This window comes from Athene noctua, chromosome 4 (genome assembly GCF_965140245.1).
Source record: "Athene noctua chromosome 4, bAthNoc1.hap1.1, whole genome shotgun sequence".
Classification (NCBI taxonomy): domain Eukaryota; kingdom Metazoa; phylum Chordata; class Aves; order Strigiformes; family Strigidae; genus Athene; species Athene noctua.
Genome location: NC_134040.1, coordinates 16,149,455 through 16,176,167, shown reverse-complemented (window position 1 = coordinate 16,176,167; position 26,713 = coordinate 16,149,455). Strand labels below are relative to the sequence as shown.

The 26,713-nt window shown below is 36.7% G+C and overlaps 1 protein-coding gene across 3 annotated transcripts in view; it reads left to right on the top strand.

Moving 5' to 3' along the window:
* The window catches only part of RAB28 (RAB28, member RAS oncogene family), a 71,228-nt gene extending 53,765 nt beyond the window's left edge, over window positions 1–17,463 (top strand). The window contains exons 5-8 of one of the 3 annotated variants that reach the window (XM_074904533.1): window positions 656–759; window positions 3,607–3,684; window positions 9,760–9,860; window positions 10,719–17,463. In XM_074904533.1, coding sequence (XP_074760634.1) covers window positions 656–759; window positions 3,607–3,684; window positions 9,760–9,855 — 278 coding nt within the window. In that variant the 3' untranslated portion in view covers window positions 9,856–9,860; window positions 10,719–17,463. Of the gene's footprint in view, window positions 1–655; window positions 760–3,606; window positions 3,687–8,097; window positions 8,174–9,759; window positions 9,861–10,718 lie in introns of those variants that run through there. The other 2 variants (XM_074904534.1, XM_074904535.1) reach the window with 2 other exon arrangements.
* Window positions 17,464–26,713: the final 9,250 nt, after the last annotated feature.

Below are 26,713 nucleotides of genomic sequence, written 5' to 3'. Positions count from 1 at the left end.
TGAAAATGTGTGTGAGTCTTGAAATACGCTTTTTACTGGTTTTAATTTTCTGAACCATACCTTTGTGGAATTGAAAACTTCGTATACAAGTAATGAAGCGTCAGTAGTTTTACTCTATTTTTTATTATAATGAATGTTTTTGCTTTACCACGTTCTGCAGTAAAGTTCTTTATAACTTATTCACATTTTTTACTTATAAAAATTATGTAGATTCAGATGTGTTTGGTGAACTCTATTTTGTAAAAGTCTTTAGATTATACTGGAATGTCCAATATGTGTCATGCTTTGCAAACAGAATGTGCAAAATTTAGTTTTGTCTCAGTTTTTTTTATGTAGTTAGCAGTAAAGTTGTTACAAACTGTTTGCATGTATCCAGAAATAAATTTGTCCATTATTTCAGATAAGAATTTGTTGCATTTGACCATATGGTTTTAATCATGGTTGCATTTTAGTTTCGCAAATAAAATTAATCTGATGTAATTTGTTACTTTTATTTAGGCAAATTATTATAAAAAGAAAGAAACTTGCATTTGTGTACACCTGTAAAGGAAAAGGTTACATATTACATATAATGTGTTTTCAGTGAATAACTTCTAAGACAAGTAACTAAATGGGCTCCATTGCAGTAATTTTTACTTTTTCAACTTATTTTTAGTTGATTTGGAGCACATGCGCACAGTGAAAGTTGACAAACATCAGCGATTTTGTCAGGAAAACAATTTCAGTAGCCATTTCGTGTCGGCCAAGACAGGAGATTCTGTAAGTAAGAAAAATAAAATCTTTGTCGATATTTTTTTTTTTAAAGATGTAGAAAGGGGTTTTTTATACTTCACATATCAAACCATTGAGAACTTTGGTTGCTGCAGGTCCTTTTTGCCTGCCTAGTTGCATGAAAAATAGATATTTGTGTGATTGTATATATTCTTTATTAATTACGGTGGCTTCTCATCTGATTTGCAGTTTGAGGTATAGATTTGAATATGGAAATGGTCTAGTTTATACATGATCGTGAGAACTGAGACCAGCTGGATCTCTGTTTGCTGTCAGCCTGTACTTAAATGTATTCCTGCATTCCAGGTGGAGTCCCATCTATAGACCATCAGTACAGAAACTTTCAACAGTTGATACTTGTCACAAGACCCTGTTGCAATGAAAGTTTGTAATAGGGGTCCTGAGCCATGAGAGACACTCCCTCTGCAGGTCCATTGAAATTTGAACGTTCTGGTATTTGTAATGCTTTGCAGAGCACATTTTTGAACAATCTTGACTCTGAGCTAACTGGGTTATTTGTTTTAGTTGGAAGCATGTGGAAGAAAAGGTTCTTTTTCAGACTGTATCAATCAAATTAAATCACATTGTATTGTTTTGATTGATTTCTGTCACATGCTTAATGACTTTGTAATTCCCATAAAACAGTTCTATGTCTGTCTCCTTAATGTTACTTTATGTTATTGAATGGTAAGACCACATTTGATTGTATGGAAGTATAATTCTGTAACACAAATGGAATCACTTGTTTTAAGATCTTCAATGAAACTTCTTCAATGGACTGCTTAATTTTATAAGATGATACTTTTTCTGTAAAGTCTAACTATATTGTTACAGATGCAGTGAGTCCTGATTCTCCTTATAGTTTGTGTTAAATCTTTGGCATAGTTTTTTGTTTAAAGTGTGAATATTCACACTTTTTATGCTAAAAACAAGAAAAATTTTCTAATACTTCACTCAATGAAGTGTGCATCTGATAAAATGTGTTCCTTTCTCAAGGAGACAACTTTTTTTTTGTGGGATTTGTTAATTGAGAAGAAAAAGCAGTTCTTTTTATAAGGTTGATATATTTAGCATTACAAATTGTGAAGGAATCTTCTTTTACGTCTTTTTAATTGATTAATGAATTACAGCAGCATCCCACTATATATACTCATTGTACTTTTTTAAACGCTATTTAAAACCAAAGGTAAATCTCAACATACCTGGAAAACATTAACCAGAAATTTCTGTTTAAATATCTACTAATAAAAAAGGTATGAACCATAGTTTATGGTAGTTCATTTTTAGTTTCAGTATAGATTTGAATTAACCCTTTTGCTGTTACTGCACACTGGCTTTTCAAAATCTTCATATATTTGGGTAGTTGTACAGGAAAGACAGTGATTTAAGAAGAGGCCATCCATTGCTACTGTGGCTAGAGGAGTCTTAAATACTCAGTTAATACTCAGTTAAGATAAAAGAAATTATATGTTTTGTTTACCTCAGATCTTTCCAACAGACTTATCTGCAAAAGATAATTTGATTTTCATAGAAAAGCCCAAAAGTCTCCTCAGGGGAGAAAAAAGTTTATGAAAGACTTAGTATAGCTAACTGTCTTACTGTCTATCAAATTGCATAACTAAAGCACTGAACAAGTGCCTGATGTTTTGTGCACAAAGCAGCCTCATGGTAGGTGATCTGACTCAGTACAGCTGAGAGCCTGGTGCATTAAAGTAGGTCTCTGGAAAAGGTAAACCTGTTCAGGATTTCTGTTCTTGCTGTGTGAATGTTAGTAGAATAGACCAGTATTAGACCAACTAGTTCAGAGAGAGGAATTATTTTGGAAGCTACCGTGGTTTGCTGGTTGTGCCACTAATTCATTACTGGTTTCCATCTCAGGTGGAAGAAGAGATTGTGTAAATGGTATTTTTTTAAATTTTCATTGAAAATTACTAAAAGCACTTACACAGGCCTTACCTTTTGAGGGTGGCAGCTGTACAATGTAAAGCAATGTTTGTTAGTAGTTTAGACTGTGAGCTCAGTCGGATAACCATATAGATAAAATATAATGTGTAGCTTGACAATACAGTGTTCAGCAGCAGTGCAAGCTTCAGCTGCTCTTTAACATCTGTTGTGTTCTTTAATCTCATTTCAAATGCAGCTGCCTAAACAGTAAGATTGCTGGACTGGATTGAGATGAAGGAGTTATTTAAGATAGCATTGCCACCCAATGTTATCTGTCAAACCACATCCAAAGTCTAACACTGCCAGGCTGCTGCGTGCTGTACAACATATTGATTGTTTATTAGATACTTCTGTTCAGTATAACACCCATAATGTTTTGTAAGACTCTTCAGAACAAATGTATCATTACTTGGGTTTCATATTGCTAATGTTTTTAAAATGTGTGCAGTAGAGATTTTGATGACGTTGATGCACAGTTCTGTTGTTCTCAGTTTCAGAAGCCTACATCTTTATTGCACAATACACTGGTAATGTATTTTTGTGCTAAACGTTGGTGAATACCCTTATTCATATTTTATAGCACAGAGAATAGTATTTGAGAGGAGGGTTGTGTAAAACTTTGTTTAAACTTAGGTCTCTGGAGACAGAGTAGAAGTGCTGCTTAACAATCCACCATACTGTTCATTCCTTGTACCATTGTTGAGTTGTTTTCTCCAATTTTTAAACAAAATTGAATGTACCAGATGAGGTTATTTTCAGATCTTTTTTGCACAGGTCATAATTTTGTATATCTCATTGTTTACAGTTCAGGAATGGTTTGATATATTTGAAAGAACCTCAAGGATGTCTGTTTTTAATCATTTAAATGCAATTTAAGTTTTTTTTCCATAGGTCTTCCTGTGTTTTCAGAGAATTGCTGCTGACATACTTGGCATCAAATTAAACAAAGCAGAATTGGAACAATCACAGGTGACTTTCCACAAATACATGTTTTTTCTTAGTTTTTTATTTATTATTAAAAAAGCAATCTCATTGCAAATTAATAACTGTCCTTTAAATCAAGCTGCATCTGTGGTTCTGAAGACAATTATTTACTTTCACAACAGTTTTAAAAAAAATATAATATATATTTATCCATTGTGATAAATTTGCTGAAACAAGAAAAACTTATGTTCAAAAAACAGGGAAAAAATATTATTTGCCAATCGGAGAGTCAGGAATTAACTATGTTAAGTCCTGTGTTTGATTAATCTCACATTTCAGTCTTCATTGTGTGCCGGTATAATACAGGACCTCAGTAGTCACTGTAATGATTTACTGCCTTGGGGAAGGACTATTGACTTTGTAATGTCACTATTTCCCGTTTTATTCTGATGCGCAAATGAGAAATGAATCCTCTTCTGGTTCAGTATACCCAGTCTCAACAGCAGGCAGACCTGTGGAATCCTGTGGTTGGGTAGCTGTTACAGAACCCTGGCATCTGCAATTATTTTTCTCACTGTACCAGTCCCAAATAATCTCCCCCTAAAGGAGGTTCATAGTTTCTGCCCTTGCATTTTCTGTTTTGTTCTTTATGTTATGAGTGTTATCTTGAGGATTTTCTGCCATTTCCTCTGCAGTAAGAAAGGGCTGAGAGACGGGAGAATGTTTCCCGGCAGTGGGTGGGAAGGTCATCAAGAAGGTTGTCCTCCATTCTTTTACGTTGATTAGCAGTGAGTTAAGGGATGTGAATATAGGTATATCACTGTGAACACATGGCAAAACCCTGCTGCATGTCCTGCTCAAAACTGTAGCAGAGCTTTCTTGCAGTTCATGCTGTTCAGTAATTGCTGTATGCAAAATGGCTCTAATGAGAGCATTGTTTTAGGACCTTATGAATTAATTGGGAAAAGATGTTTTTGCTATTTTAAAAATTTTGAACTGTAACTATATTAATTGAAATGCGAGTACTTGCTTAACTCTATCTACCAGAGTTGGAAGTCACTTAGTTTTTATCAGTGAAATTATGAGATCAGAAATATGTTAATTGTTCAAATAAGCAAGCAGCAAGAGGTTTTCTACTGTAACGCCTTTTCCCTTACCACCTCCTTCTTCCTAGTTCCTGCTTCTAAAAATATTTTTCCTGCCAGTTAGACTGTGTGCATAGGTTTAAACCGAAAAGATTTTATACAAACCCAGTTTCAGAAACCACAAAAACAAAGATTATACTGCTGAGGTAACCCTTACTGTATAACGACATTTTGGATAACAGTAAACTTACTTTAAATTTACTTATTGAACCAAAAGGTAGCCATTCTAGTGGTGTAATATACTGGAACTGTTGGTTAATACCAACATTAAACAAGTACCACAAAATCAGTCAACAAGTTTATTTAAAAAAAAAAAGCAAAACTTTTCTTATGTACAGCTTGGTCTCCTGCTTTTTGAAATACACAATAAATACGTAATTTCTGAAAGTGTTTTGCCACAGCAGTATTTACAGACTGTGTTGAAGTGGTTAACTAGAAAACTGTATTGCAAACAGTAAAATGGTAAAATACACTTATAGTACATACCTAACAAGCAAAGCTAAGTACCTTCGAAAAGCTGTAATTTATAGATAAATAGTGAGTGTGTCTTTTCAATCATCTTTTACAACTAAGGTACCATCCATTTATTGTTCTGAGCTATATGATTATTTGCATATAAATAATTCAGCACATAAAGAATTCTTTAATTTTTCTTTGCTTGTTTAACGAGTACTGGAACATCAGTCTTAGACCTCTCTGTGCTGTGTGGTGTTGTGTCCTGGTAACTCAGGTGTAAGCTTGTAGATAGGTATGCAAATACCTTAAATTAAGAAGAGAATATGATAAGTGGAGCTATACACAGAATTGTAGCTTTCTAAAGAAAGTGTTTATTTTTAGCTTGTTTTTAAAGTAAGAACCTCTGTATAGTCCTGACTCAAGAGTACATAACTTTCCACGTGAAATTGGTATCAGCTTTAAGTAGGCTTCCTCCTACCTTAGTATTGTAATTTGTTTTCAATTTTGTTGAGCAGATCAGTGGAATATGCAATGTGGAATGGAATATGACAAAGTCAGTATTACACAAATTGCAGTAGCAATAGTCTATGAATAGTTAATATGCATAAATACTTTCTGTGGCCCATACGTTACTGTTAATGTGAATCCAAGCTATAGTAATAAAAAAAAAAAGGTAAAAAAAAACCCTGAAAAATGAAGAACAACAACAAAAGAATAAGCAAAGAAACAAAGCCAGTAAATGGAGTTGGACACAAAAGAAACTTCATTGTTGCCATTCAGGTACAATAGAAGTCACTAAGTGGTGCTATGCTGTGCCTGTAACTGAAGAGTGAGAGCTGGAAAGCAAGTGCCTGACTTTGCAAAGTTCTGCTAATCAAGCATAGTTTCAATCTACTCTGAACAAGCAATAGTTGTTACCAGTAAAACGTTTGCTTCCTTTGAGAGTGCTATTTTGAGTGGCCTGTAGGAATTGCCCCAATTGCAGTCAGTGAGAAACCAATGGGAATTGTATTGGAGTGTCTGTCTGTTAGCTATATCTTAAGGTTCATTGTTGTATGGAACCAAATACCCTGGTCACTTCTTAATACAGAAAAGGGAAAGTGTCCACACAAAACTGGAGAAGGAGAACTTTAACCTTCATATCCTCAGGGAGATTAATAGAAGGACATTTCTTGAGAGAAATTTATTAGTCTGCAGTGGAAAAGCCTAATTGAAGTAATGTGTAGATGCCATTTCCCAAAAGCATGGAGCTGGTCTCTTGGCTGGAAGGAGGTGGTGTTAGATGATGTTGTTATTAGTAGGTTTCTGGTTTGCCACAGACTTTTTTTTTATGACAGGTACAGGTCCCTTAGTGTGGTGGTGGTTTGTTTGGGATTTTTTTTCCATTTCCTTTCATTTCCTTCCATCTGTAAAATGGGCACAGGGCTTCCTTAAATTGTGCAACAGTTATGTGAAGGTGTTCCTTAAAATTTTTAGTCATTTAGTGCTCTAGCTATTGGACTATAAAAGTAGATAGATAGATGGATGCTAGATAAAATCTATAAAGAAACAAAACCAATACAGGATGAGTGTGACATCCTTAAATCAGTAGGTATGGAAATATTGACTTAATCTTTGACAAAGCTTTAATCTTTAAACAAAGAGTAAAATACATTTTATTTTTTACAAATGTGCACTGTTTACATGCTGGACTATATCTTTGAATTTCCCATACTTTGTGTAATGTGAGATATCCTTGTTTTGAAAAATTAGAAGGTTGCTGTGTTAATGTCAGAGAATATCAGATGTCTTCATTTAGTCTAGGTGGTAACAAAGGATGAGATTAAATACTGAGTTTGTGTAAATGCCAGCAGTGAAATTCTATATGTGAATTATGTTTTGCTACGTATTTCTTCATTATTCCTGATTGTCTGATATTGAGAATGCTCTTTAAAAAATATTTTGAGCACTTCTGTTTTTTATGCCTGAAGATCATATTTCTTGTATTTTTAATCAGTTATAATTGTCACAGTCACTATGAAGATCTTAGAAGTGACTCACAGGAAGTTAGAGATAAATTGCAGGTATCCCAATCACATTATTTTAACTTGTATGAATTTGTGGGGATTGATTCCTGAGCTTTGATGACTGGCAGAACTGTGAAAGCCCTTGTGAAGAGTGGATGGGATTCTTGGTCCCTTTCAAATTAATAATGTAACTTCTGTTAATTAGCTGCAAGAACAAGCCTGAGAAATTAAATTATTTAGCATGCATTGTTTTAGAAAACAGCTGCAGCAGTTTAAGATATTAACGCAACCCAAGCTATTTGTTACTGCCCTTTTGCTGGAATTTATCACTCCCACAGCAGAATCAGAAAATGGAAGGTGATCATGTGCCTTGGCCACATCAGGGTGAAGTTGAGCAGCTTAGCTTAAACTGCTGCTGAAAGTTGTTTTTAAGTGAAGCTGCCAGACTTTGTGCTGAAGCGGATGAGGTGCAAGTACACCAGCTCTCCTTTGTCAGCAGTGAACTCCAGCAGAGGAATAGGACAGACATTTGGGGGTGGTAAGTTTTTAAATTATCTCAGCTAGAGCTACTAAACCTTGTCTGTTAACATGCTGAGATGACTGTTAATCAAACCTTTATTTGGACAAAACTGTGGTGAAACAAAGAACTAGATTACTCTTATGCGTGACTGGAAAGTAGAGCATATTTTTAAAGTGGAACAGTTCCAAAGTAAGAAAATTGCCGATTCTGACTTATATTCAGTCCTCAAAATACTCTCCCTTTTAAATTACAAGGGTCTGATGAAATTTGAGGAGATAACTCCTTTACTAATCAAATGTTTTTCTTTCTATATTTTTTACTTTCAATCGTGTAAAAACTGCATGGGGTACAGCTTTGTTCCTTGGCATTGGCAAGAGCTAGCATTTTTGTAAGTGATGTGTAGTTTTCTCTTTAACTGAATGCCAGTTCAGCAAACCAGGGTGTGTGTGCTAGCTTTGTACAGTAAAATATTTGGCAGATAAGTCAGATCTGGAATTCAGAGCACGTGCACCAAGAAAGGTTATTTCTCATTATTGACAGTGGTTTGAACCGTGGCAGTGTTATGCCTGATGTAGAAACTGATACAAAGACGCCCCAGTTTTTAATTAAGCATGAAGTTAATAAAAGAGATGTTACAGTGGTGTTTTTTTACTCTTATTTAGGTGAAATTCCGTTAGAAAATCCAAGTCATTTATGATAGTCAGTTTCTTGCTGCAATGTGGCTAAGCATGGGTCACTAACCTGCCTGTGTTTATGGATGGGATTTAGACCAGTGTTTTGAGGAACAATTAATTGCCTACTGATTGCAAGACTCTTTTCTTTCTTTTTTTCCCCCCCCTCAGCTGTAGTCAAAAGATTGGTATGAAGAAACTAGGTCCTGTGAGGTCAGATAACACTGTTTAATGCTAAAGCTCCTACTACTGCTTTACATGGGATTTGGCAATCTTTGCCTTGATAACATCAGGCCAGGAGTCCAGTAAATCATGAGTGTTGTCCACTAGATAAGATAATATGAATGTGATCAATTAAACTCAAGAAGAGTACATCAGCAGCTAATAAATCCAGATCCCTTACCAGCCAATTCAATTATTATTGCTTGTTTGACATACAGGTTTTATTTACAGAGGTAACCTTTAACATATACTGTTTATATATTCATATAATGCAGTTTATATATTTATTTTTAAAAATAATAGTATTTATTCATTTATCTATTAATTTTAACCTTGAAAATATATTGTGTAAAAGTTGAAATATTTAAGAAAAAATTATTAGTTTGGTTTAGGGTATCTTTCATAGCAGACCTACCTCCTCTGTTATGTCTTTGCTGATACTGTTCTATGAATTTTTATCCCCTTTGCATGAACACTGTATTAATAGCGAGAAAACTTTCAACAGTTTTTTTTATCTTTAAGGGGAAAAGTGATAGCCTTTTATTTTTATATGAAGTAAAGAAAAATCAAACCCTGCAGCTCTTGGATGTGAGGTTGTTAATTTATGTCACTGTTTTTGATTATATGTTTAGTTATAATGCAGTAGTTATGTAGTGGAAGAGATGCATGTGTACATCTAATGCACTTGTTACAGTTGTTGGTAGGAAGCTGGCTAATGTAATACTTGAGTACTTTAGACTTAAAGGAATAGGCCATTGTCATCTTTTCTTCCACTGAATTGCCTTCCTTTTTGTTCTGTCCTTTCTCTTGCTTTAATACACTTTTGTTAATTGCGTGCATGAATATTTCACTTTGGTTCTTTGAAAGGGCAAAGCTTGGGAAGCAGCCCTGATGCTATAGTGATGCTTTCAGCTAGACATGTTGCTCTTGTATCAGCGTAAGACCTGAAAAGAAATGCACTTTGGTTTTGCTTCTGCATATCTTTTAATGTCATTCATTCATTCTTTTCAACTACTGATCAATCTCTCAATTATTTTTTCCTTCTCTTTCTACATTCTTCTCCTTGCCTTCTTTCCATTATGTTGATACATGATTAACAGCATGTTGTCAGGGCAGAACTAGTGAAATATCCTGAAGAAGATAACCAACATCACGGCATTTCCAACTGCCAGAGCAAAGTCTGCTCAATGCAGTAGTTCAGGTATTGATGGAAAACTTGGGGTTTTTTTCAAATTGCATTGTTTTTGTGTGAAGTAACAACTGTTACAGTAAGTTCTATTGGAAAAATATATTTTATATCTGTAAGCACTTGTAATACTTAACATTTGGAACTCTGTGTACAATTACATAATGTTTCTGATAACCAGATAGTTCATAGAAACTTTGAAATGCTGCATGTTACTGTATTAGGAAGGTCCTTCATTGCTGTATATTCAAAAAGTTACATAGCTGCAGACAGATTGAAATGGCCACAACATTGGAATCTCATTTTCTTCTCCTCATATATAGAGGAGACCAACAGCCTATCAAATGGTTTGTAAATAGAATGGGTAATATCTACTGGATCTATATTAGAAAATAAATATTTATGTTATGCAGAGGTTCTTTTTATATTAATTTAGTCTTTCTCTGTCTATCCAAGCTTCTTTGAAATATGGTTGTATTTGAAATTTGCTTTGAATTCTGTCCATATTTTCCTGTGAAGTGCTTGGAGTAAAGACAGAAAAATTTACATACAACTTCCAATTACAATTTAGGCAGTTATTCTTAAAGAATGCATACTATAGTCTTTGTAACCAAATACTGTTTTATTATTTCCATGCAAAACACTTTTGCAGAAAAGTTGTATTCCATTTGTAGTGTTGTGAAAACCTACCAAGGCACTTCCTTCTTCTTAGTATTTTAGAATGAGAATTAGCACCTGATAAGACTTTCTGTAAGGTAACAAAAAAATTTTGCCGGATTTTTAAATCATATTTAATAGTAAAATATCTGTTGAATGCTTTGCCAGCGTGAAGATTATATTTTCTGATCTTTACTGTGTTTTCTTTTGTGACAGAGGGTGGTGAAGGCAGATATTGTCAACTACAGTCAGGAGCCTGTGGCAAGAACCGTTAATCCTCCTAGAAGCTCCATGTGTGCCGTTCAATGACCATGCTATTCTACTCTGTTTTGATACCTTTGGCAGTCCTCCTACCTTGACACAGGCTTTGGGATTACCAGGAACTTTAATAGTGACCATTGCAACAATGCAATTAGAGGTTTCAAAAATATGTTGCACCACTGTACGTTGAGAAGCAGCAGGCAGTTTTCTGACTGACTGAAATTCAAACAGGAAACCACACATTTTGGAAAAATTAAGATCTATATTCTTTTAAATTATATTTAAATAAAGCAGTATAACTGTGTTTATATGTTTTCTCCTATCTGTTTGACTGATACTGGAATAAAAATGGATGAAGAAGTCCTGCATTCAGAATACTTTTAAAAACATCACCGTGGAATGGTATTTTGCCAAGGCATTTTTGAAATTTTTCTCTCTTTTTTTCCTCCTGTGATCAGAAATAACACTCAGCAAAATGTAACTTGGAAAAGCTATCGCTGGAATAATTTTAAGCACATAATATATTTTATCTAGGGATAATTTGGAAAATATTCCATTAAAATGTATATATATACACACATAGTACAGAATGTCCAAAATATATCCAGTAAGAAACAGTGCTTGAAATAAAGCTGTAATATAAAAATAGTTACTTTTCTGAAGTTTCAAGCTGTCTCCATTGATGCTTTGAAAAATACTAGTGTTCTTGTGTATTTTTATTACCTCATCAGCATTACTTCTTGCAGTCGTAGATACTCGTATGTCTTTATGAATATGGATGAACCTCAGTCAACAGTTTGAGCTGTAAATGTTGAGTGATACATTCAGCATGCATTAGAAACTGTTGATAGATCAATTAGGATCAGTCATTTTTAATAACCAACTGAATGACTTTTGGCCTGGTACTCTTTTCTTTTTAGTTCAGAGTAAACGACAAATAAAAAAGCTGTCTGCTCTCCGATCATCACATTTCTCCTCTGCTCCTTTTCTAGCAGTCTCCTTTAGACAACCAGTTCTCTGCTGGCACACCTGAATAGAAAGCTAAGGAGAGAAAAAAAATAAGCCAACTTATTTCTAAACTATAAATATTTACCTGTTTTAACTCCAGAATGTGTTTTCTTATAAAGTACAACAAAACATTTGGAGATTTAGAAAATTAGTGAGGCTGAGTGAAGGAAGCTTGTATATCACAAGTGAAAATGTCAAGGTCCTTCAAGTAAGTGTTCCTATTAAGTTGTTCAAGCAAGTCCTTAATAGTTGGAACTATTAAACTATTAGTAATTTCATAAAATAGTTAAACTATTTTAATCATGTTTAAAAAATAAGATTGCAAATGCCAAAAATATGCTACTTGTTATTATATTATTTTGGTATATTCCAAGTTAATTGAAAAGCTAAGTTAATTTTTAAACCATTCAGCATGCAGCTTGACACATAGTTTTCTAACTACATAATAATGAATTAGTGTTGTAATATTTTATCGTTCAAAAGTGGGAAATTCTAAGAAACAAGCTGAGATACTGAGAAATTATTCTACACTAAGGTAGGTGTTTTAATTTGCAGTCAATTATTTATTTTAGGATTATAGTCTATGTTCTTGCTCCTGTCCCATGGAGTTTGTGCCCCATTGCATAGCTTTACCTTATAGTTAAATGCAACTGAAAGGTGAACTGTCTTCCACCAGATGGGAAATTCTGTTCAAAGTTTTTCTGAAGTAGCCAATATGTTTACAAGCTTATGCCCTCCAAAGCATGTGTATTTTTCTGAATCCTCAGATTTCTTGGTGTGTTTGTGTCCTGAACTCTGCCCATACATTAAAATATTCATGAGAACTGCCCCCTCTGAGGAGCTGAGCACAACCTGGCTCAGCTAGATGACTAGAACCATCTTTCTCTAGTGCATGTGAGTCAACTTCATAGTCCTGCTTCCCAAGTAATATGTAACATGGTCTTAAAAACCAAACAGTGCTTTTCCCTTAAAAATTTCTGTAATCTTCCTTTTCAGAAGAAAATGCTTTTTCATAACTTGATATGCAAAGCCTATTATTGCCCTGAATAATAAAAAAACTTTTGCTTTTACATATGGAGTAATCCTGCAGTATGAAGGTTGATCAGCGTACCAGTACAAGCTGTTTTACAGATGGATTTTATGTCTTTGTCTCATCACGATCTTTTATTCTCAGTGCCTGTTTTTCTAGCTGTCTCTGACTTGTACATCCTTTTGTATTTTCTTTGATCTTTTCACCATATTCTGTGTTAAAGCCCTACCTCCTCTGAAGATATTTTTGTTTACGTTTCCAAGCTGCTCTCATTCTTCCTCTCTAACATACATGTATATTATTTATGCTAACTAGAAATCTCTTGTCTTCGGTGCCCCCAGCCCCTCCTTTTGCTGCCCCTCTTAACCTCCTCAGATTTTCTGTATTGTATACTGACTTCCACTCTCCCTGCCTTTCCTTACCCTTCCTGCTCCATTTAGATCCATTACCTGTCCACATTTTAATCCTTACAAATGAGCTTTGCTCTTTTTGCTCAGCCCTGGGGACCCCACCTTGAGCCTTTGGATTCCAGCTGCAGTCTAAATCCTTAGCTGTGGTAGCTGCCTTTGAAGTGCTGCAGCAGCTGTGGCTGAAGATTCAGGGGTGCCTTTGCCATTGCTATGGCCCAGGTTCCACCAGGCTGAGCAGGAAAGTCAGAGATAATTCTGAGGGATTAAGCAACATGGAGAGAGGGAGTAGATGCTGTTCTGCAGGGAAAGCAAGGGATCTCTGGAGGGACAGAAATTTAGTCAGAGGTGAGTGTAGGGGGAGGCAGGCGAGCTGCTGCCCTGTGCCTGGTCTCTAAGTAATGTCCCACTACTGATCCACAGGATTCACATATGGTGGAGTTTAAGCATGTGCCATATTAATGCACTTAGAAGTCTTTTGCAAGGTGAGAACTGGTTGAAAGCAATTCAACAAACGGTAATGAAGTTAATGCAATGCTTTCCAAAGTGAGGCGACACATGCTTAATGTCCGTTGACATGGGGAGTGGGTTGGGGTGGAAGCATGTTTTTTCCTGAAGCTGAGGCCAGATGAAGGGAAGAAACGTGTTCAGGCCCTGATCTTACACAGATCCACACTGGCGAAGTGATCTGCCTGCTCAGAGCTGTTGTAACTAATCATTTCAGTAACAGTTCTGCAGCTAAAAATTGTTTCTAAGTTCAGTTCCTTGCTAGTGTCAGTGCTGTGTGATGTGGATACTAACAGGTACATTGTGTCTGGCTGTATGTTAGACTACTAGTGCTTTTAAAACGTATTTAGAACACTGACTCATCCAACTTCTTATCTTCAGTAGTTCTAAATTTGGTGTGGCCAAATTGAGTCTCTTTCACAGACAGCAGTGTGAAAGTATTTTCCTTTACGACCAGCTGCTGTGAGGCCCAGAACCTGTGATGAGTTCATGCTCTGCTCTCTGAATACATTGTTCTTTTGACAGTTCATAAAAGTTATGAAAACACATGGGGCTTCTTTTTAATTGTTTTAAAAAAGTTTGGTTTTTAAAAGAATAACTTAAATGTTTTAAAGGACACATGCAAGATCACTAGAAAAATTATGTGAAGTGTGCTCTTCTGAGGAATTTGAAAATTGTCAGTACTATCTGTCTGCAACATTAGGCATCTACTTACCAGAAAAACCTTTTTGATAAAGCACTGTTTGGGTTTCACTGGAACTAAAGGGCTGTTGGATCAGGTGACTTCTTTTAAATGCAGAGCTAATTTCCTTGTCAGAGTAAGCACTGGTAAATGCACCTGATAATGAACCCAGTAGCCAAAATTTTATAATACTTTTATAATGAAAAATATCATAGTAATAGTTAAAGTTGGCTATTCTTTTGCTTTTTGATGATGATAGCAATTTAAATGAGTTGAAATATTTTTCTCTTTTTACATTAGGAATATGGTTGCTTTTTCACAAAAGGTTTGTAATCTTTGTTTCATGATCATAACCTTTTCCTACAAGTTGTAGTAGAGAGTATGGTTTAGAAGATGTCCTTATTTCATGTGTTGATCTGAGACCAAAGATTTAGATGTTGCAGGGAAGAGCAAGTGGTGCTGAAGCCTTATCGCTGTGTATCTGGGCCATGCTTGGACCATTGCTTTGAGCTAGCCCAGCAGCTGTAACTGACTGAGCTAAACAAAATCCCCCATAACTCATCATCTTTCAAAGTAAATCTCGGTATATCTAGCTACTGTCCTGTTTATGTTTTGTCATTGACAGGAGACTAAATTGGTATTCCATAATATAACAATTTTATAATAATGGGAAATTTTCTGCTGGAGAATTTTTCCTGCTTAGAATACTTGCATTCATTTCTGATGTACCTTAAGAGTTTGTATGAGGGGGCTGCTAGATGTATTTAAAGCATCAGACACTTCTATAGAAATTATATTTACAAAGCTGATGTGGTTAACTACTTTTCTTGCTGGAACTTGAGGATTATATACCAAGCAAAGAGGTTATTCTACAATGCTGTATTCTTTCGTGTCTCAATTCAAGTCCTACTGCTTAACATATCTGATTTCTTTAGGCCGTCTTTGAAACCAACTCATAACCACTTAAAATGTCAAAATAGCTGAACACTGCTGAGAAGAAAAAGTCAAAATTTATCCATGTTTGCATAGGGAGAATGGCATATATATGAGATTAAAACTCCAGTCCAGAGAATTATCCGTAGGAAGCAAATTTGTACTCTCATTTCAGATGCTATGAATAGAATGTGATTAGAATTTGTATGTGCTACAGTTTTATTTGCAAAATACACAGGTCCTGTATAAAACCTCTTTTTATAAAGTACTCTAGAAGCCTTGGGGATCCCTGTTTAACTTGCAAATGCCGAAGTTTGATCTTCCCCAAATAGAAGATAGTGAAGCTCCTGAGTTCCATGAACTGATTTCTATTTTCAGCTTCCCATAGAGAGCTGACTGTTCAGCCAATTTAAACTTATTTTTTTTTCTACTCCACTTCATCTTCGTTCATTTTGGCACCATTTTGAACTGGAAAACTTCCAGTTAGCTAATTGGCCATTTGCCTTGTTTTATTTATGTAGGGGTGATGTCAAGTGCTGAAATAACCAATTGACTGAAAGCAATCTTGTTTCAAAGGTTGGTCAGAACCAAACCTCAGAAGGTACCAATTTCAGGTTTGTTTTGTATTTAACCGCTACACAGTGTTCCTTATCCTAGTGGATGAACCTCGGAGAAGAATATAGATTTTGAGGTCAAGAGCTTGTGTTTGCTCGCATACCACATTTAGAGCACTGAATTCTGGAGGAAATAGGATTCCAGATCTTTTTTTAATTTCACTTTCAAGACTTTCTCTATCTTTACTCTCTAATTCATATTGGCAATCAATGTTTTTATAAAAATATGAATTCAAGTTCCCATTTAAAAAGAAAAGGTGCTAATTTTAGTTTGGTTTAGGGTTTTCCTTTAAGCATGAGTGGAAAAAAAATGCTTATATTGTATGAGGTATCACTAGCATAGGTGAAGGTGTTTAATACACATTAATCATCATCTTCTTATGATCTGCTAAATATCCTATATTCCGCTTCCTACTTATTTAAACATTCTTTAGAATGATAATGGTTGTAAATACAAAATAAAATGTGAAACTTTTAAACTAATTTGGGTCTCAGAAAACATGTCCTGCAGACTGCTCCAGGCAAACATTTTTTCTTTGCTAGCTAAACTTCATTTCTGTCCTTTCCTGGGCTGATCCATACCAGGTAGCTTGCAGGATCATGACCTACTAATCCTTTTTGATTTCTGGTGAGCTTTTAAAAAACAAAGTAGACCAAGAGACATCAAAGGAGGATTTAAAAGACACACACCGTGCCCTGAGAAGTAAATGTTGCTTTGGAAAGCATTCTCTCCTTTACAAAGAGGTGAATGCTGTGGTTCAATACTGTTCACCAAAAGCACTTAAGCATATGCTCAAAATTAAGCGTGTATTTAAGTTCCCTTGAAGTCTATGTGATTTAAGTACACACTTGAAGCTAAATATATTCTGGCACACTTTGCTGACACAGAAATTCTGGCTCCATTGAAATAAATACCTTTGAGGCTAAAGTTCTTTCAGGAATTTCAGTGTTGTTTCTTAAATTTTCTACTCATTGTGAAAGGTATAAACTAAAGCTACTCCCAAGTTAAAAATAAAAAAATGAAAAAAAGTGGTTTTCATCCATTCTGTTGTTTTTCTGATTCTTTCGCCTAGCATGAACAATACAGAAGTTGCAAAAAGACAAAAAAAAAAAAAAAAAAAAGTTGAAATATGGTTCAGTTGTGTAATTGGAGCATTTACTTGACATTGGGTGAGTTGCTGTTTTTGGAACAAATAGCTCCTCAGATCCATAATGAATCAGAAACAGAAAATAATCTGGAGACGCTTGGCAAGTCTCATTGCAAACTGAGTACTGACTGATAGTGCCGGAAAACATACCAACCTCCCATTTGTAGTGTCTGAATTGCAGATCTGACATGGAGGATAAACAAGAACTGGTACTTCTTGCTCAGATTTGGGGAGGTATTTGATCCCCATCTTGGAAAAAATGAAGTGTGATTTCTGGATATATTCCAGTATTTGTCAAAGAATGGTGAGGCAATGTTTAACTGCATAATGGAAACTGGAGAGAAATTTTGACATCCCACTCATCAATCCAATTGCTTTTTTATCTCCCCACTGTCTTGGAAAGAGCAAAGTGTAACCCAACATTTGGCACAAAGGGGTTGTCTGTGCCATTTAGCAGCAATTTGCATGTAATTGGTAACAATTATAAAGACAACCCATTTATAACAGCGAGTGAGCTCACAACCTAGCATAAGCTACAAGAAAACTAATCATATCCCCCAGGAATCACACACTGATGTAAGAAAGGAAATGGAAGTCTTTCAGTTTAACCTTTTTCCTTGTTTTATCACCCACAAATTCAGGGATGCAAATAAGCCTGTACTCAACAGGTTACACATTCTCAAATTAAAAGCACAATTTGTGTTTGTGCCAATTAAGCTTGAATATAATCAAGAGTCTTAAGAGTGCTCCCTATCTTTTTTTCACTATGGTTCTGATAATCTTTTGGACTAAATGGCCAACTTTTGATAGTCAGAGTTTAACTCTGTAGTCAACAGCTGAGTTGGTTAGATGGTTTTCCTCTGTCAAGAGCACCTGGGGGCCAGCCAGGTCCCCCGCAGCAGGGGCTGAGATGGCAGCCAGTGGTGATGCTGAGGCACAGCTGGGCATGCTTGGAGAAGGTTCAGCCAGATTTTGCAATCATGCAAGTGTAAGTTAATTGATTGAGATACAATTTGTTTGATTTGTACAGTCACCAGCAGTTGAATTTCTTCATTGTCTTTTGGATAAGTTACAAACTTATTTTTTAAAAATTATTTACTGTAGTTTAGTTGTGACAACAGTTTGGATGTTTCTGCATCCTCCTGGGTGTGGGCAGTCTTTTCCTCTTTGGTTGAGAAGCTTGTTGAAGTGCAGAGTTGCTAACCATACTGATTCAGGTTGGTCACTACCCAGGCTGTGGAGTCTGGAAATACCAGGTGAGTGTTGTCATTTCACACGCAGAGCAAATCCAGTTCCTTGCAGCTGTTACATAGGCACTTACATGATATCTGTGCTGTTGTAGTATACCTAATACTGTCTGCTGTTGTTGTTGTTAACTGTGTATGTACTGCAGAAAGGTGTATTTGAGTTCATATAATTTAGTGCTGTTAATAGAGTTTCGTCAGAAATGCTAGATGGGATCAGCACAAGAACCGGGCTGTTGGCTCTGCATTTTGTTATAGGATAAAGTCCTGTAACTCATTTTAAATTATTACAACCCTCTGTGCACATGAACCTCCATTATTCAGTAGGTGTTTCACTCTCAGGGCACATTTTGTGACTTTTGTGAACAAAAGTTCAGACTTTCTGAATTGGATTCTTAGCATTTTCCAGTTGCTGGAGTAGCAAGGATGAAACCAAACCTCATCTCAAAAGAGTAAAAGGATGTTGATTCCAGTTGTTCATCTAAGGATGAAATAGTGGTACAACCCTCAAAATGTGCTTTGAGATATTTGTCTAATAAATTAAATACAACTTTCAGCTTTTTCTGACAACTATCTGGAAACCAGTGTAAGAGGCACAAATCTGCTAAACCATGGCACAGATATTTGCAACCATGGATTTGCCTATTCTGACAAAATGTTTATGCTGCCAACAGAAATATGGTAGATTATGGCAACTGTAGGGTCCATGGAGATCCCTAAATCACTAATGATCTGCTACTGGTAAAAATCCTCTTTGTCATTGAGCATATGAAAAGTAACTTTCTTGTTGGGTTGCAGAGGGCTACATGCAAACTAAGTTCTTAGAAGTAATATTATTTGTTTCTGGGTATGAAGTTAATCAAAACTCTGTGCTGTACCCGGTTTGAGTCATCAGCAGGGAACTTAACTGGAAAGAAAGGAGCAGCATAAAGGTGCTTGTCAGAGATCAGTTTACATATGGAAACGGTATTTTGCAGCTTACCTGTATTTCTCTTCGGAATTTTACAGAGCTGGAGATCTGTAACCGTGGCAGGTTTGTCAGACATTAAAGATTTCCTGCAATAAAGAAGTGAATTATTCTCCAATATAAAAGGTATTTTGATCATGACTACTGAATCTGACTCTGAGAAGGTTTGAATCCAGATCGTTGTGTAGTCCCCAACCTCATTAACCAGTTCTCTGAGTAACATTCAGTATGATGCTTCAATACGCATTAGAAGAGGATGGTGTAAGTAGCTGGTAGTAATTCTAATTTTTGTGATTGTTTCTCTATTCTTCCCATCCTCTCCCCCAGCATGGTAGAATTGATGGTCAATGAAAATATGTGGATTTCTGAATATTGGTGAGTTTTTCTGGGTTTTTTTGGCTTGGTTTGGTTTTGTTTTTTATCTGCTTATAGGACCTTCCTAGTCTAACTGACATGTATTCACCAAGAAATTAAGATGATAATATCTTTAAGATTATTTGGAACTGAGCATTTCAGATGGATGTTTTCAACAGAAACTGGCAGGATGGCATATCTGGCTCTGAGTTGGAGGAGGTATAAATGCTTCCTGCGTGCTTTTGCACAAACCACTTAAACTGCCTGTGTCTTGGGATTCTTTGCAGGGTGACCATAATATTCCACCCATCAGGACTGCCATGGATGCTTGTGGGAATGTCCTGTGCTTGTGTACTGTGGTGAACTTGCAGTTTTGACTGATACTTTGTTCAGACATGGGAGGCAACAAGCAATATTATCTTGGATTCTTGGTAATGCTTCCACTGTGCAACTGTGCAGTCTGACTGTGTCCCTCTTATAGCCAAATACATGGGGTGGACCTGGGCCAGTGGTATTTCAGTTAACAAATAGGTTCAAGTTTATAAAAGTTATCCCAGCAAGGTTAACTAACTGTGCACTTCATACAAGACATAAACATTAAAAAATGTTGCCCGTTTCTGCTTAGAAGACACAAAAATAACAACTGAAGGCTAATCACTGAAGTATTCTGGCAGAGCCTGGGATTGGGTGAATGCTTTGCCTGCCTGACTAGTCACATAAGTCAATCTTGGGATTCTTTTATATTAATGAAAAAAAGATTCTTACTGGTCCATCCCTTTCCCTAATTATTCTAATAAAACCCCAAAAGTTACCAAAACTACCTTTTTTCATTTTTCTTTAAGTGTTCAACTCATTAGAGCAGTGATTTCTGTTGTATACGTGGTAACTAGTCACCTTCAACAGCAGCCATTCCGAGCATAACTGATTCTTCTATTGCTATGTAGTTTATTAATTGGACATTATACTGCTCACACACGCACATACGTCTGTGTGTATATACAAGTATATACTTGTGTACATACGTATGTCTTGGTGATAGCAAAGTTTTAGATAGATGGTCGGTTCTCTCCTCATCTATCCCTATTTACTGTTTTAAGCCAAATGTTTCAGTACTGCTAGAAGCACATATTAGATCACATGGCTTAAACTTCAAAATATTTACAATTATTAATGGTATATATTAAATATAGCTGTCTCTAGGTTATGTTGATTACATTGATACAAGAAATTAAGGAGGTCCAAGAAGCACTGCAGAGCACTGGAACATCGTTACATGCATTGCTCTGGTGCAAAAGTGACATGCCTGCCCAGATCTCACCACCTACTTTTAATTACATGGTGCAATAAGAGCTGCCATGGAAGCAGGAAAATGGGAAGATGGCTGGAGAGTAGGTATGCGAACCAGCTCTTGCTGTCGTTTCACCAAAGCTCTTGGATGTTTCCTGTAGTATCAGCCTACAGTATTTCAAATCCCCCTCCACTCCACTGTCACTAAGGTGGCATGATTATTTATATGGCCATGTTATAGTCTGGACTGGGAAAATGACACATCTTAAAAAGTGGGAAAGAGGAGCATAAGAGAATCAGTTTTTATTAGAAAGCAGTATTGCTGTGGCCTGACGCACGTTCTTTAAGCACAGCTGAGGTGACAGTGAGCTGGGGTATAGAAGCACCACTGGTCAGTGTTTAGGTAAAGACAGCTTCTTATGGACTCACAGACCTGGGAAAATGTGTAGCTCTTTACGACCTGTATTCCTCAGGCTGTGCAAAAGTTGTGAAGTGACCTTTTTCTCATCCTTCCCACCACTGTCTGACCTCCTCTTGACATCAATTCCACCTGCAGAAAAAGTCTGCAAACATATCCTTTCCTGGGCTCCCAGATAATCAATTCACATTGTTTTCTTTGCATGTTACTATTAATGGCAGAAACACAGCAGATAATAATGATTTTCAAGAATTTCCCCTTTTTTTGCCAAGCCAGCTGCCTCATCAAAGAACATCTGGCACACAAAGACAGACCCGACTGTGTTCCATATAGGGGATATTTCAAAGATGCCTAAAATGAAACACTGAATACCTGAGTATCTGATTGCATGGCTAGGGTTACCTCAAGTTTTGGAAATTGATCTAACTTCTTTCTTTTTAAAATTGTGGTTGATTTTTTAAAAAAAAAATTCAATGAAGAAAGATTATTACCTTAAGTATAAAGTGAACTGCCCCTTTTCTGTACCTCTATAGTGGTTTCTTGAAACAGCAGAGGAAAGAAAGAGGAAATGCACAGGGATGTCCTTTCAGCCTCTCTGAAATCTGTTGCAAAGAAATACTTTACATTCCTCCCTGAGTTTTCTGGCATTTTTTTTCACAAAAGGAGCAGTTGCTGTTTTTAACGTACCTGCCTTTTTCTCTCCTTCTGTCCGATGGTGAATAAGTGACTTGAGGAAGGGACTGTAACTCAATGTCAAGGATGGCCCCATACTGATGAGAAGTTTTGTGTGTAGTTTTGCTCCTGGATCAAAAACTTCTCTGTGTGAGAAAAGCATGTGTTTAGCATATGGCTGCAACTGACACTAACATAATTATGCCTATGTGCATCAAACCTCAAGTTGCTCCCTTGGCATAGCCTGTTAATTTATATTTGCATTATAAGTATGTCATGTATGTAAATTCTTATGCCATGTAGATGATGTACATTTGGTCAAATCATTCAAATCTGAGCATTCCTCTCCCTTTTGTGGTTTGGGGGTATTTGTTTGTTTGCTAGGGGAAACATGGAAGAATATTTTTTTGTTATCTTTATCAAAAAGTGTTAAAACCTCATTTGTGATATGGAATTCCTGAAGCTTCATGCTGTTCAAATGCAGAAACAAATGATGGCCTGGCCCCAAAGAGTTACTGTTGTAAATAAGAGTCAGGAGCCAAACATGGATGCAGAAAGAGAAGAGTAACGTGAGATACAGGTGCACCTTTAGAGGTGGAAATGAGAAACTCTGTAGGTTGGATTTTGACAAAGACAACATCCCACTCTTCTGCAAGCTCTGTGATTCCTGGTGACACTGATTTAGCTCCTTAAAATTATTCATCCATCTCGTAAAGGCTGAGTAGCCTTTCTGTTTCTATCTCTCAGGGTGGAGGCCAAAGCAGGCCTCCTTGTTTCCCAGTGAGATCAAAGGGAGTCTGTCCTCAAATTCCGACTATTCAGAATGGTACATTCCTATGTAGTGTAAATGGTAATATCCACAATATGTGTTCAGTGTGAAGAAGCTGCATGGTGGTGGTGCAGCACTTTCCAAATAGGAGGCAAAAGCTGGGGACACATCTTGCACGTTGGATGCCATTGCCTGAGCCATCATTGCTAGGATCAGAAAATGCATTAACTCTACAGGAACTTCTGTGTTATTGACTGAAAAATTTCGACTTTGGTGCTAAACAGTGGCAGCTAAGCAGATACCCAATTGCTGTCAACCAGACATTTAAAAAGAGAGACAGCTTCTGTGAATGGAGGCCTCAGACTGGAGCCAGGAGACCTGGACTTCTCTTTCTAGTTCTGTTACAGACATGAAGTAACACCTCAGACAATCAGTACCTGTTGTGTCGTGAGATTACAAGGTTTCTTTTCCTTCACATCAATACTTCACAACTGGAAGAGATAGCTGGCAGCATAATAAGGAGGGTTTACATTCCTCACCTGAACAGTGCCCATTTTAGAAAGTGTTATAATCATGAGCGGTGCAAGTAATTGTGGCAAAAAAGCAGAGGCTATTTGATTTAAGGTTGTTTCTACACAAAGCTGGGGTGGCCTTCAAAACATTTTCTAAATTTTAATAGACAATAGATATATAGAGGACTAAGGGTTTCTCCATGCAGCTACACAGTACTTTATCTCCTACTTAATAAAGCCAGGAGATAGATTTCTGCTCTTGATTACTAGTTGGTTACCATTTACACTCACAGAGTCAATGACCTTTCAATTTGTAATTTACGAGAGAGTCTTACATCTGATGATACTTCATAATATTTTGGATCTTACTTTTTATCCAGACCAGCTGAATAAATGTTCTAAAAGCTACTGGGATTTGATAAAGCTGAAATAAACCCAAGCCCATTATTTTTTCTTGTCAGTGTGCTGCTAAATATATTTTTTTTAACTTGAGACATTTCACTTGGTCTTAAAGTTGCAAGTAGGAGAAATGCATCTGCCTTGTTCTCTGACGTTAGGAGGTGGGGAGGCTTCCCATGAAGACAAAGCTTGTGGTTGCTGCGAGAGCTTAGAAACTGACATTGCAGGGACTATTCTTGTATGAATTATTTGATAAAAGTCAGTTTTAACTCACTTCTCTAACTGGGGTTTGCTACCAGGGCTAATACTGCACAGCAGAAGGCTAGTACCTCTATGCTGTCATGGTTTTGTTGGGTCTACATAAATGAAACTGCTTTGGTGTTGATCATGTGAGCACTGACAAGGTGCTCAGCTGCATTGCTGTCCTGAGAAGGGGAGCTTCAGAGGACCATGGTGACCAAAGGAGGGCAGACAGGCCTCCAGCCTCCAGCATTTGGATCTAAGGCCACCCGCCTTGGCCCTGAGGGCCTACACTCAGACTGTGAACTCTGAGATGCAGAGAATGTCAGGGTTTTCTTCAAGCTCCAAGGTTTAAAAGTAACTGCTAGGGACTCAGTGTTTGAGAGGCATCTGTTCAGAGGCCAACAGAGAGCAGGCTGCTAGGTTTTAGGACAGTAAAGATTTAAATTAGCATAATATTCCCCACACCACCTATGGTTTCCTCTTAGGAGCTGGTGTATTGTGCTCAGAGATACTGCAAAAGAGATGTAGATATTTGATCCAAGGCATGCACCCACAGCTGATTTTTCTGGGTTATCCAAATTGTGTCCTGTAACGCAGCTATGTTTGCTGGGTTGAGAGGAGCCTGCAGACAGGGATGCAGAGAAACACAGCCTTTATAAAGGGAATTTGTTTCTGAGTTTGTGAGTGACCAGCTCATCAATATATATGTTGCTCCTTGACATGCAGGAGTGTGTTGATTTGACCGCCAAAATGGGTGTTAATGGGAGAAAGTTTCCAAGAATATTTTTTCCAGTTACTGTAGAGACAAGAAATTTTAACGTTTTATTTAAGCTTAAAAAACCCACCCCAAACCAGTCTTGAAGTGTAATTTCATATTACAGTTATTTAAAAAAAACCCCCAGCAATTCTGCAAAGAGAGCAAGAGTTAATTCAGAATATGTAAGGTATTTTGATTTTTGGATTAGAAAATACACATAAACAACACTTTTCACTACAAGTGTTAACATTGCCTACTTTCCATAAACTTACCTTTCTTTCCTTGGCATATTTTTCTGGGAACTAGCCCTTGAAGTGGTGAAAAATGAAGCACCTTTAACCGTGAAAGTGGCCTCTGCAAGTGAGTGCTTCTCTCTATTCCAGGGGGTGCTTTTAACCCCATGTGGGGTGTTTTTGGTTTTTTTTTTTTTTTCAGTTCAAATTGCTTTTCCCTAGAAGCTGGTGTCTTCTGTTATAAAAACTATAGGCAGAGCTCCTGCAACTTATTCTGCAAAGATTTACCACGTTACATTATCCCTTCCAATTCCCTGCATTCAGTTTGTAAAAGCTTTGCTAAACTTAGTCTGGGCTGGTGCTTCTCCTCTCAAGAGGGTCTGCAGAAGTTAGAGAGGAGCTTCATCACAAGGGGCTCAAAGAAGTCAGGATTAAATCCCACCATTTAAATTTTTTTTGCTGGAGTTATAACTTGGATGGAAACCTCATGCTTTAGGTGTGGCTGAGACCAAGATTACGTGAGGAATTGGGTGACTGGGGCGTGAAACTGTGGGAGGCAACAGCCTGCCAAAGGGATTGGGACCAAGCGGAGTGACGGAGGATGGAGACAGGGGTGTTGTGAAAATACGTGCGTGGTTGAAGCACTTGGTTACTATGGGGATGTGCAACAGCACATTCACCACTGAGGAAATGAATCCTGCCCTCACAGCAAGGCTTTCATGCAGTAAATAAAAGAATGTGCCGCACCTTTCTGTGTGAGGGAGGGTGAAAATATGCAATATCTGGGGAAGGGTGTCTTTAGGGAAAAGAGTAAGCAGTCTGTGTAATGGGAGATGGTGTCAAAATGTGTATGCATGAGCAGGCAGTGCTATGGTGGAGCAGGCAACTTGAACTCTGACTTTTTGCTGACTTCTGAGTGTTTAGCTTTGGAGCCTTAATGTTCTTCCTTTTTTTGAATATAGTGTAATATAAATTGAATATAATATACATGTATAAATAAATATCCTATGGTGGAACCAAGGCTGCCGTGTGATGTTTAGTCACCTTTAAAGCAAATTATCTTACATTTTAGTTGGGTTTTAATTAGATTGAACTAGCAACATTATAGAAGGGTACATTTTCAGCTTCTTAAAATTCTCAGGGTTATTCCAAGTTACCACAGATTGTGTTGGCAATGTGTTCATGTTCTTAAAGTTCAAGCAGTAATCTGTGTAAATTCATTTTTGTCTGTGTTTTTTTTTCTTGTATTGGTTGCTGCAAGTTATTCATGCCATAGGATCATTCATTGGTTTTGCACATTATTCTTTTTGTTTCCTTATGGAAATCTTAAGACTGAAAAATGTACTATTTTGTTCTCCGTCTCCAAGTTGCTTAAGGATTTGTAATGGTTATTTCTGTGCTGTGAAATAAGAGCTTCTTTTCCCTGTAAATGCAAAGCTTGACTGCATGTATCCATGGTTGGCATGTGATAGCTTTCGATCCATGCATAGTCCTAATGGCTGACTCCTAGGAGTAGCAGGAAGTTGTGAACATAAGAGCTAGCAAGATCCAAGGCCTACCTAAACAAGCAGGGTGCGAATACCAGTGCAATGAATCAGCAGAAGAAATAATCAACAAGGGAATAATATTTGCAAATAAATTTTCATGTATTTGCCTAGCACTATTAAATAAAAGACCTGGAAAAATTAACTGCTGTGATTATCTGACAAGTGAGCAAATTTGCCAATAGTCACTACCAGTTAAGCTTGGAATTAGTTAGTCATAGC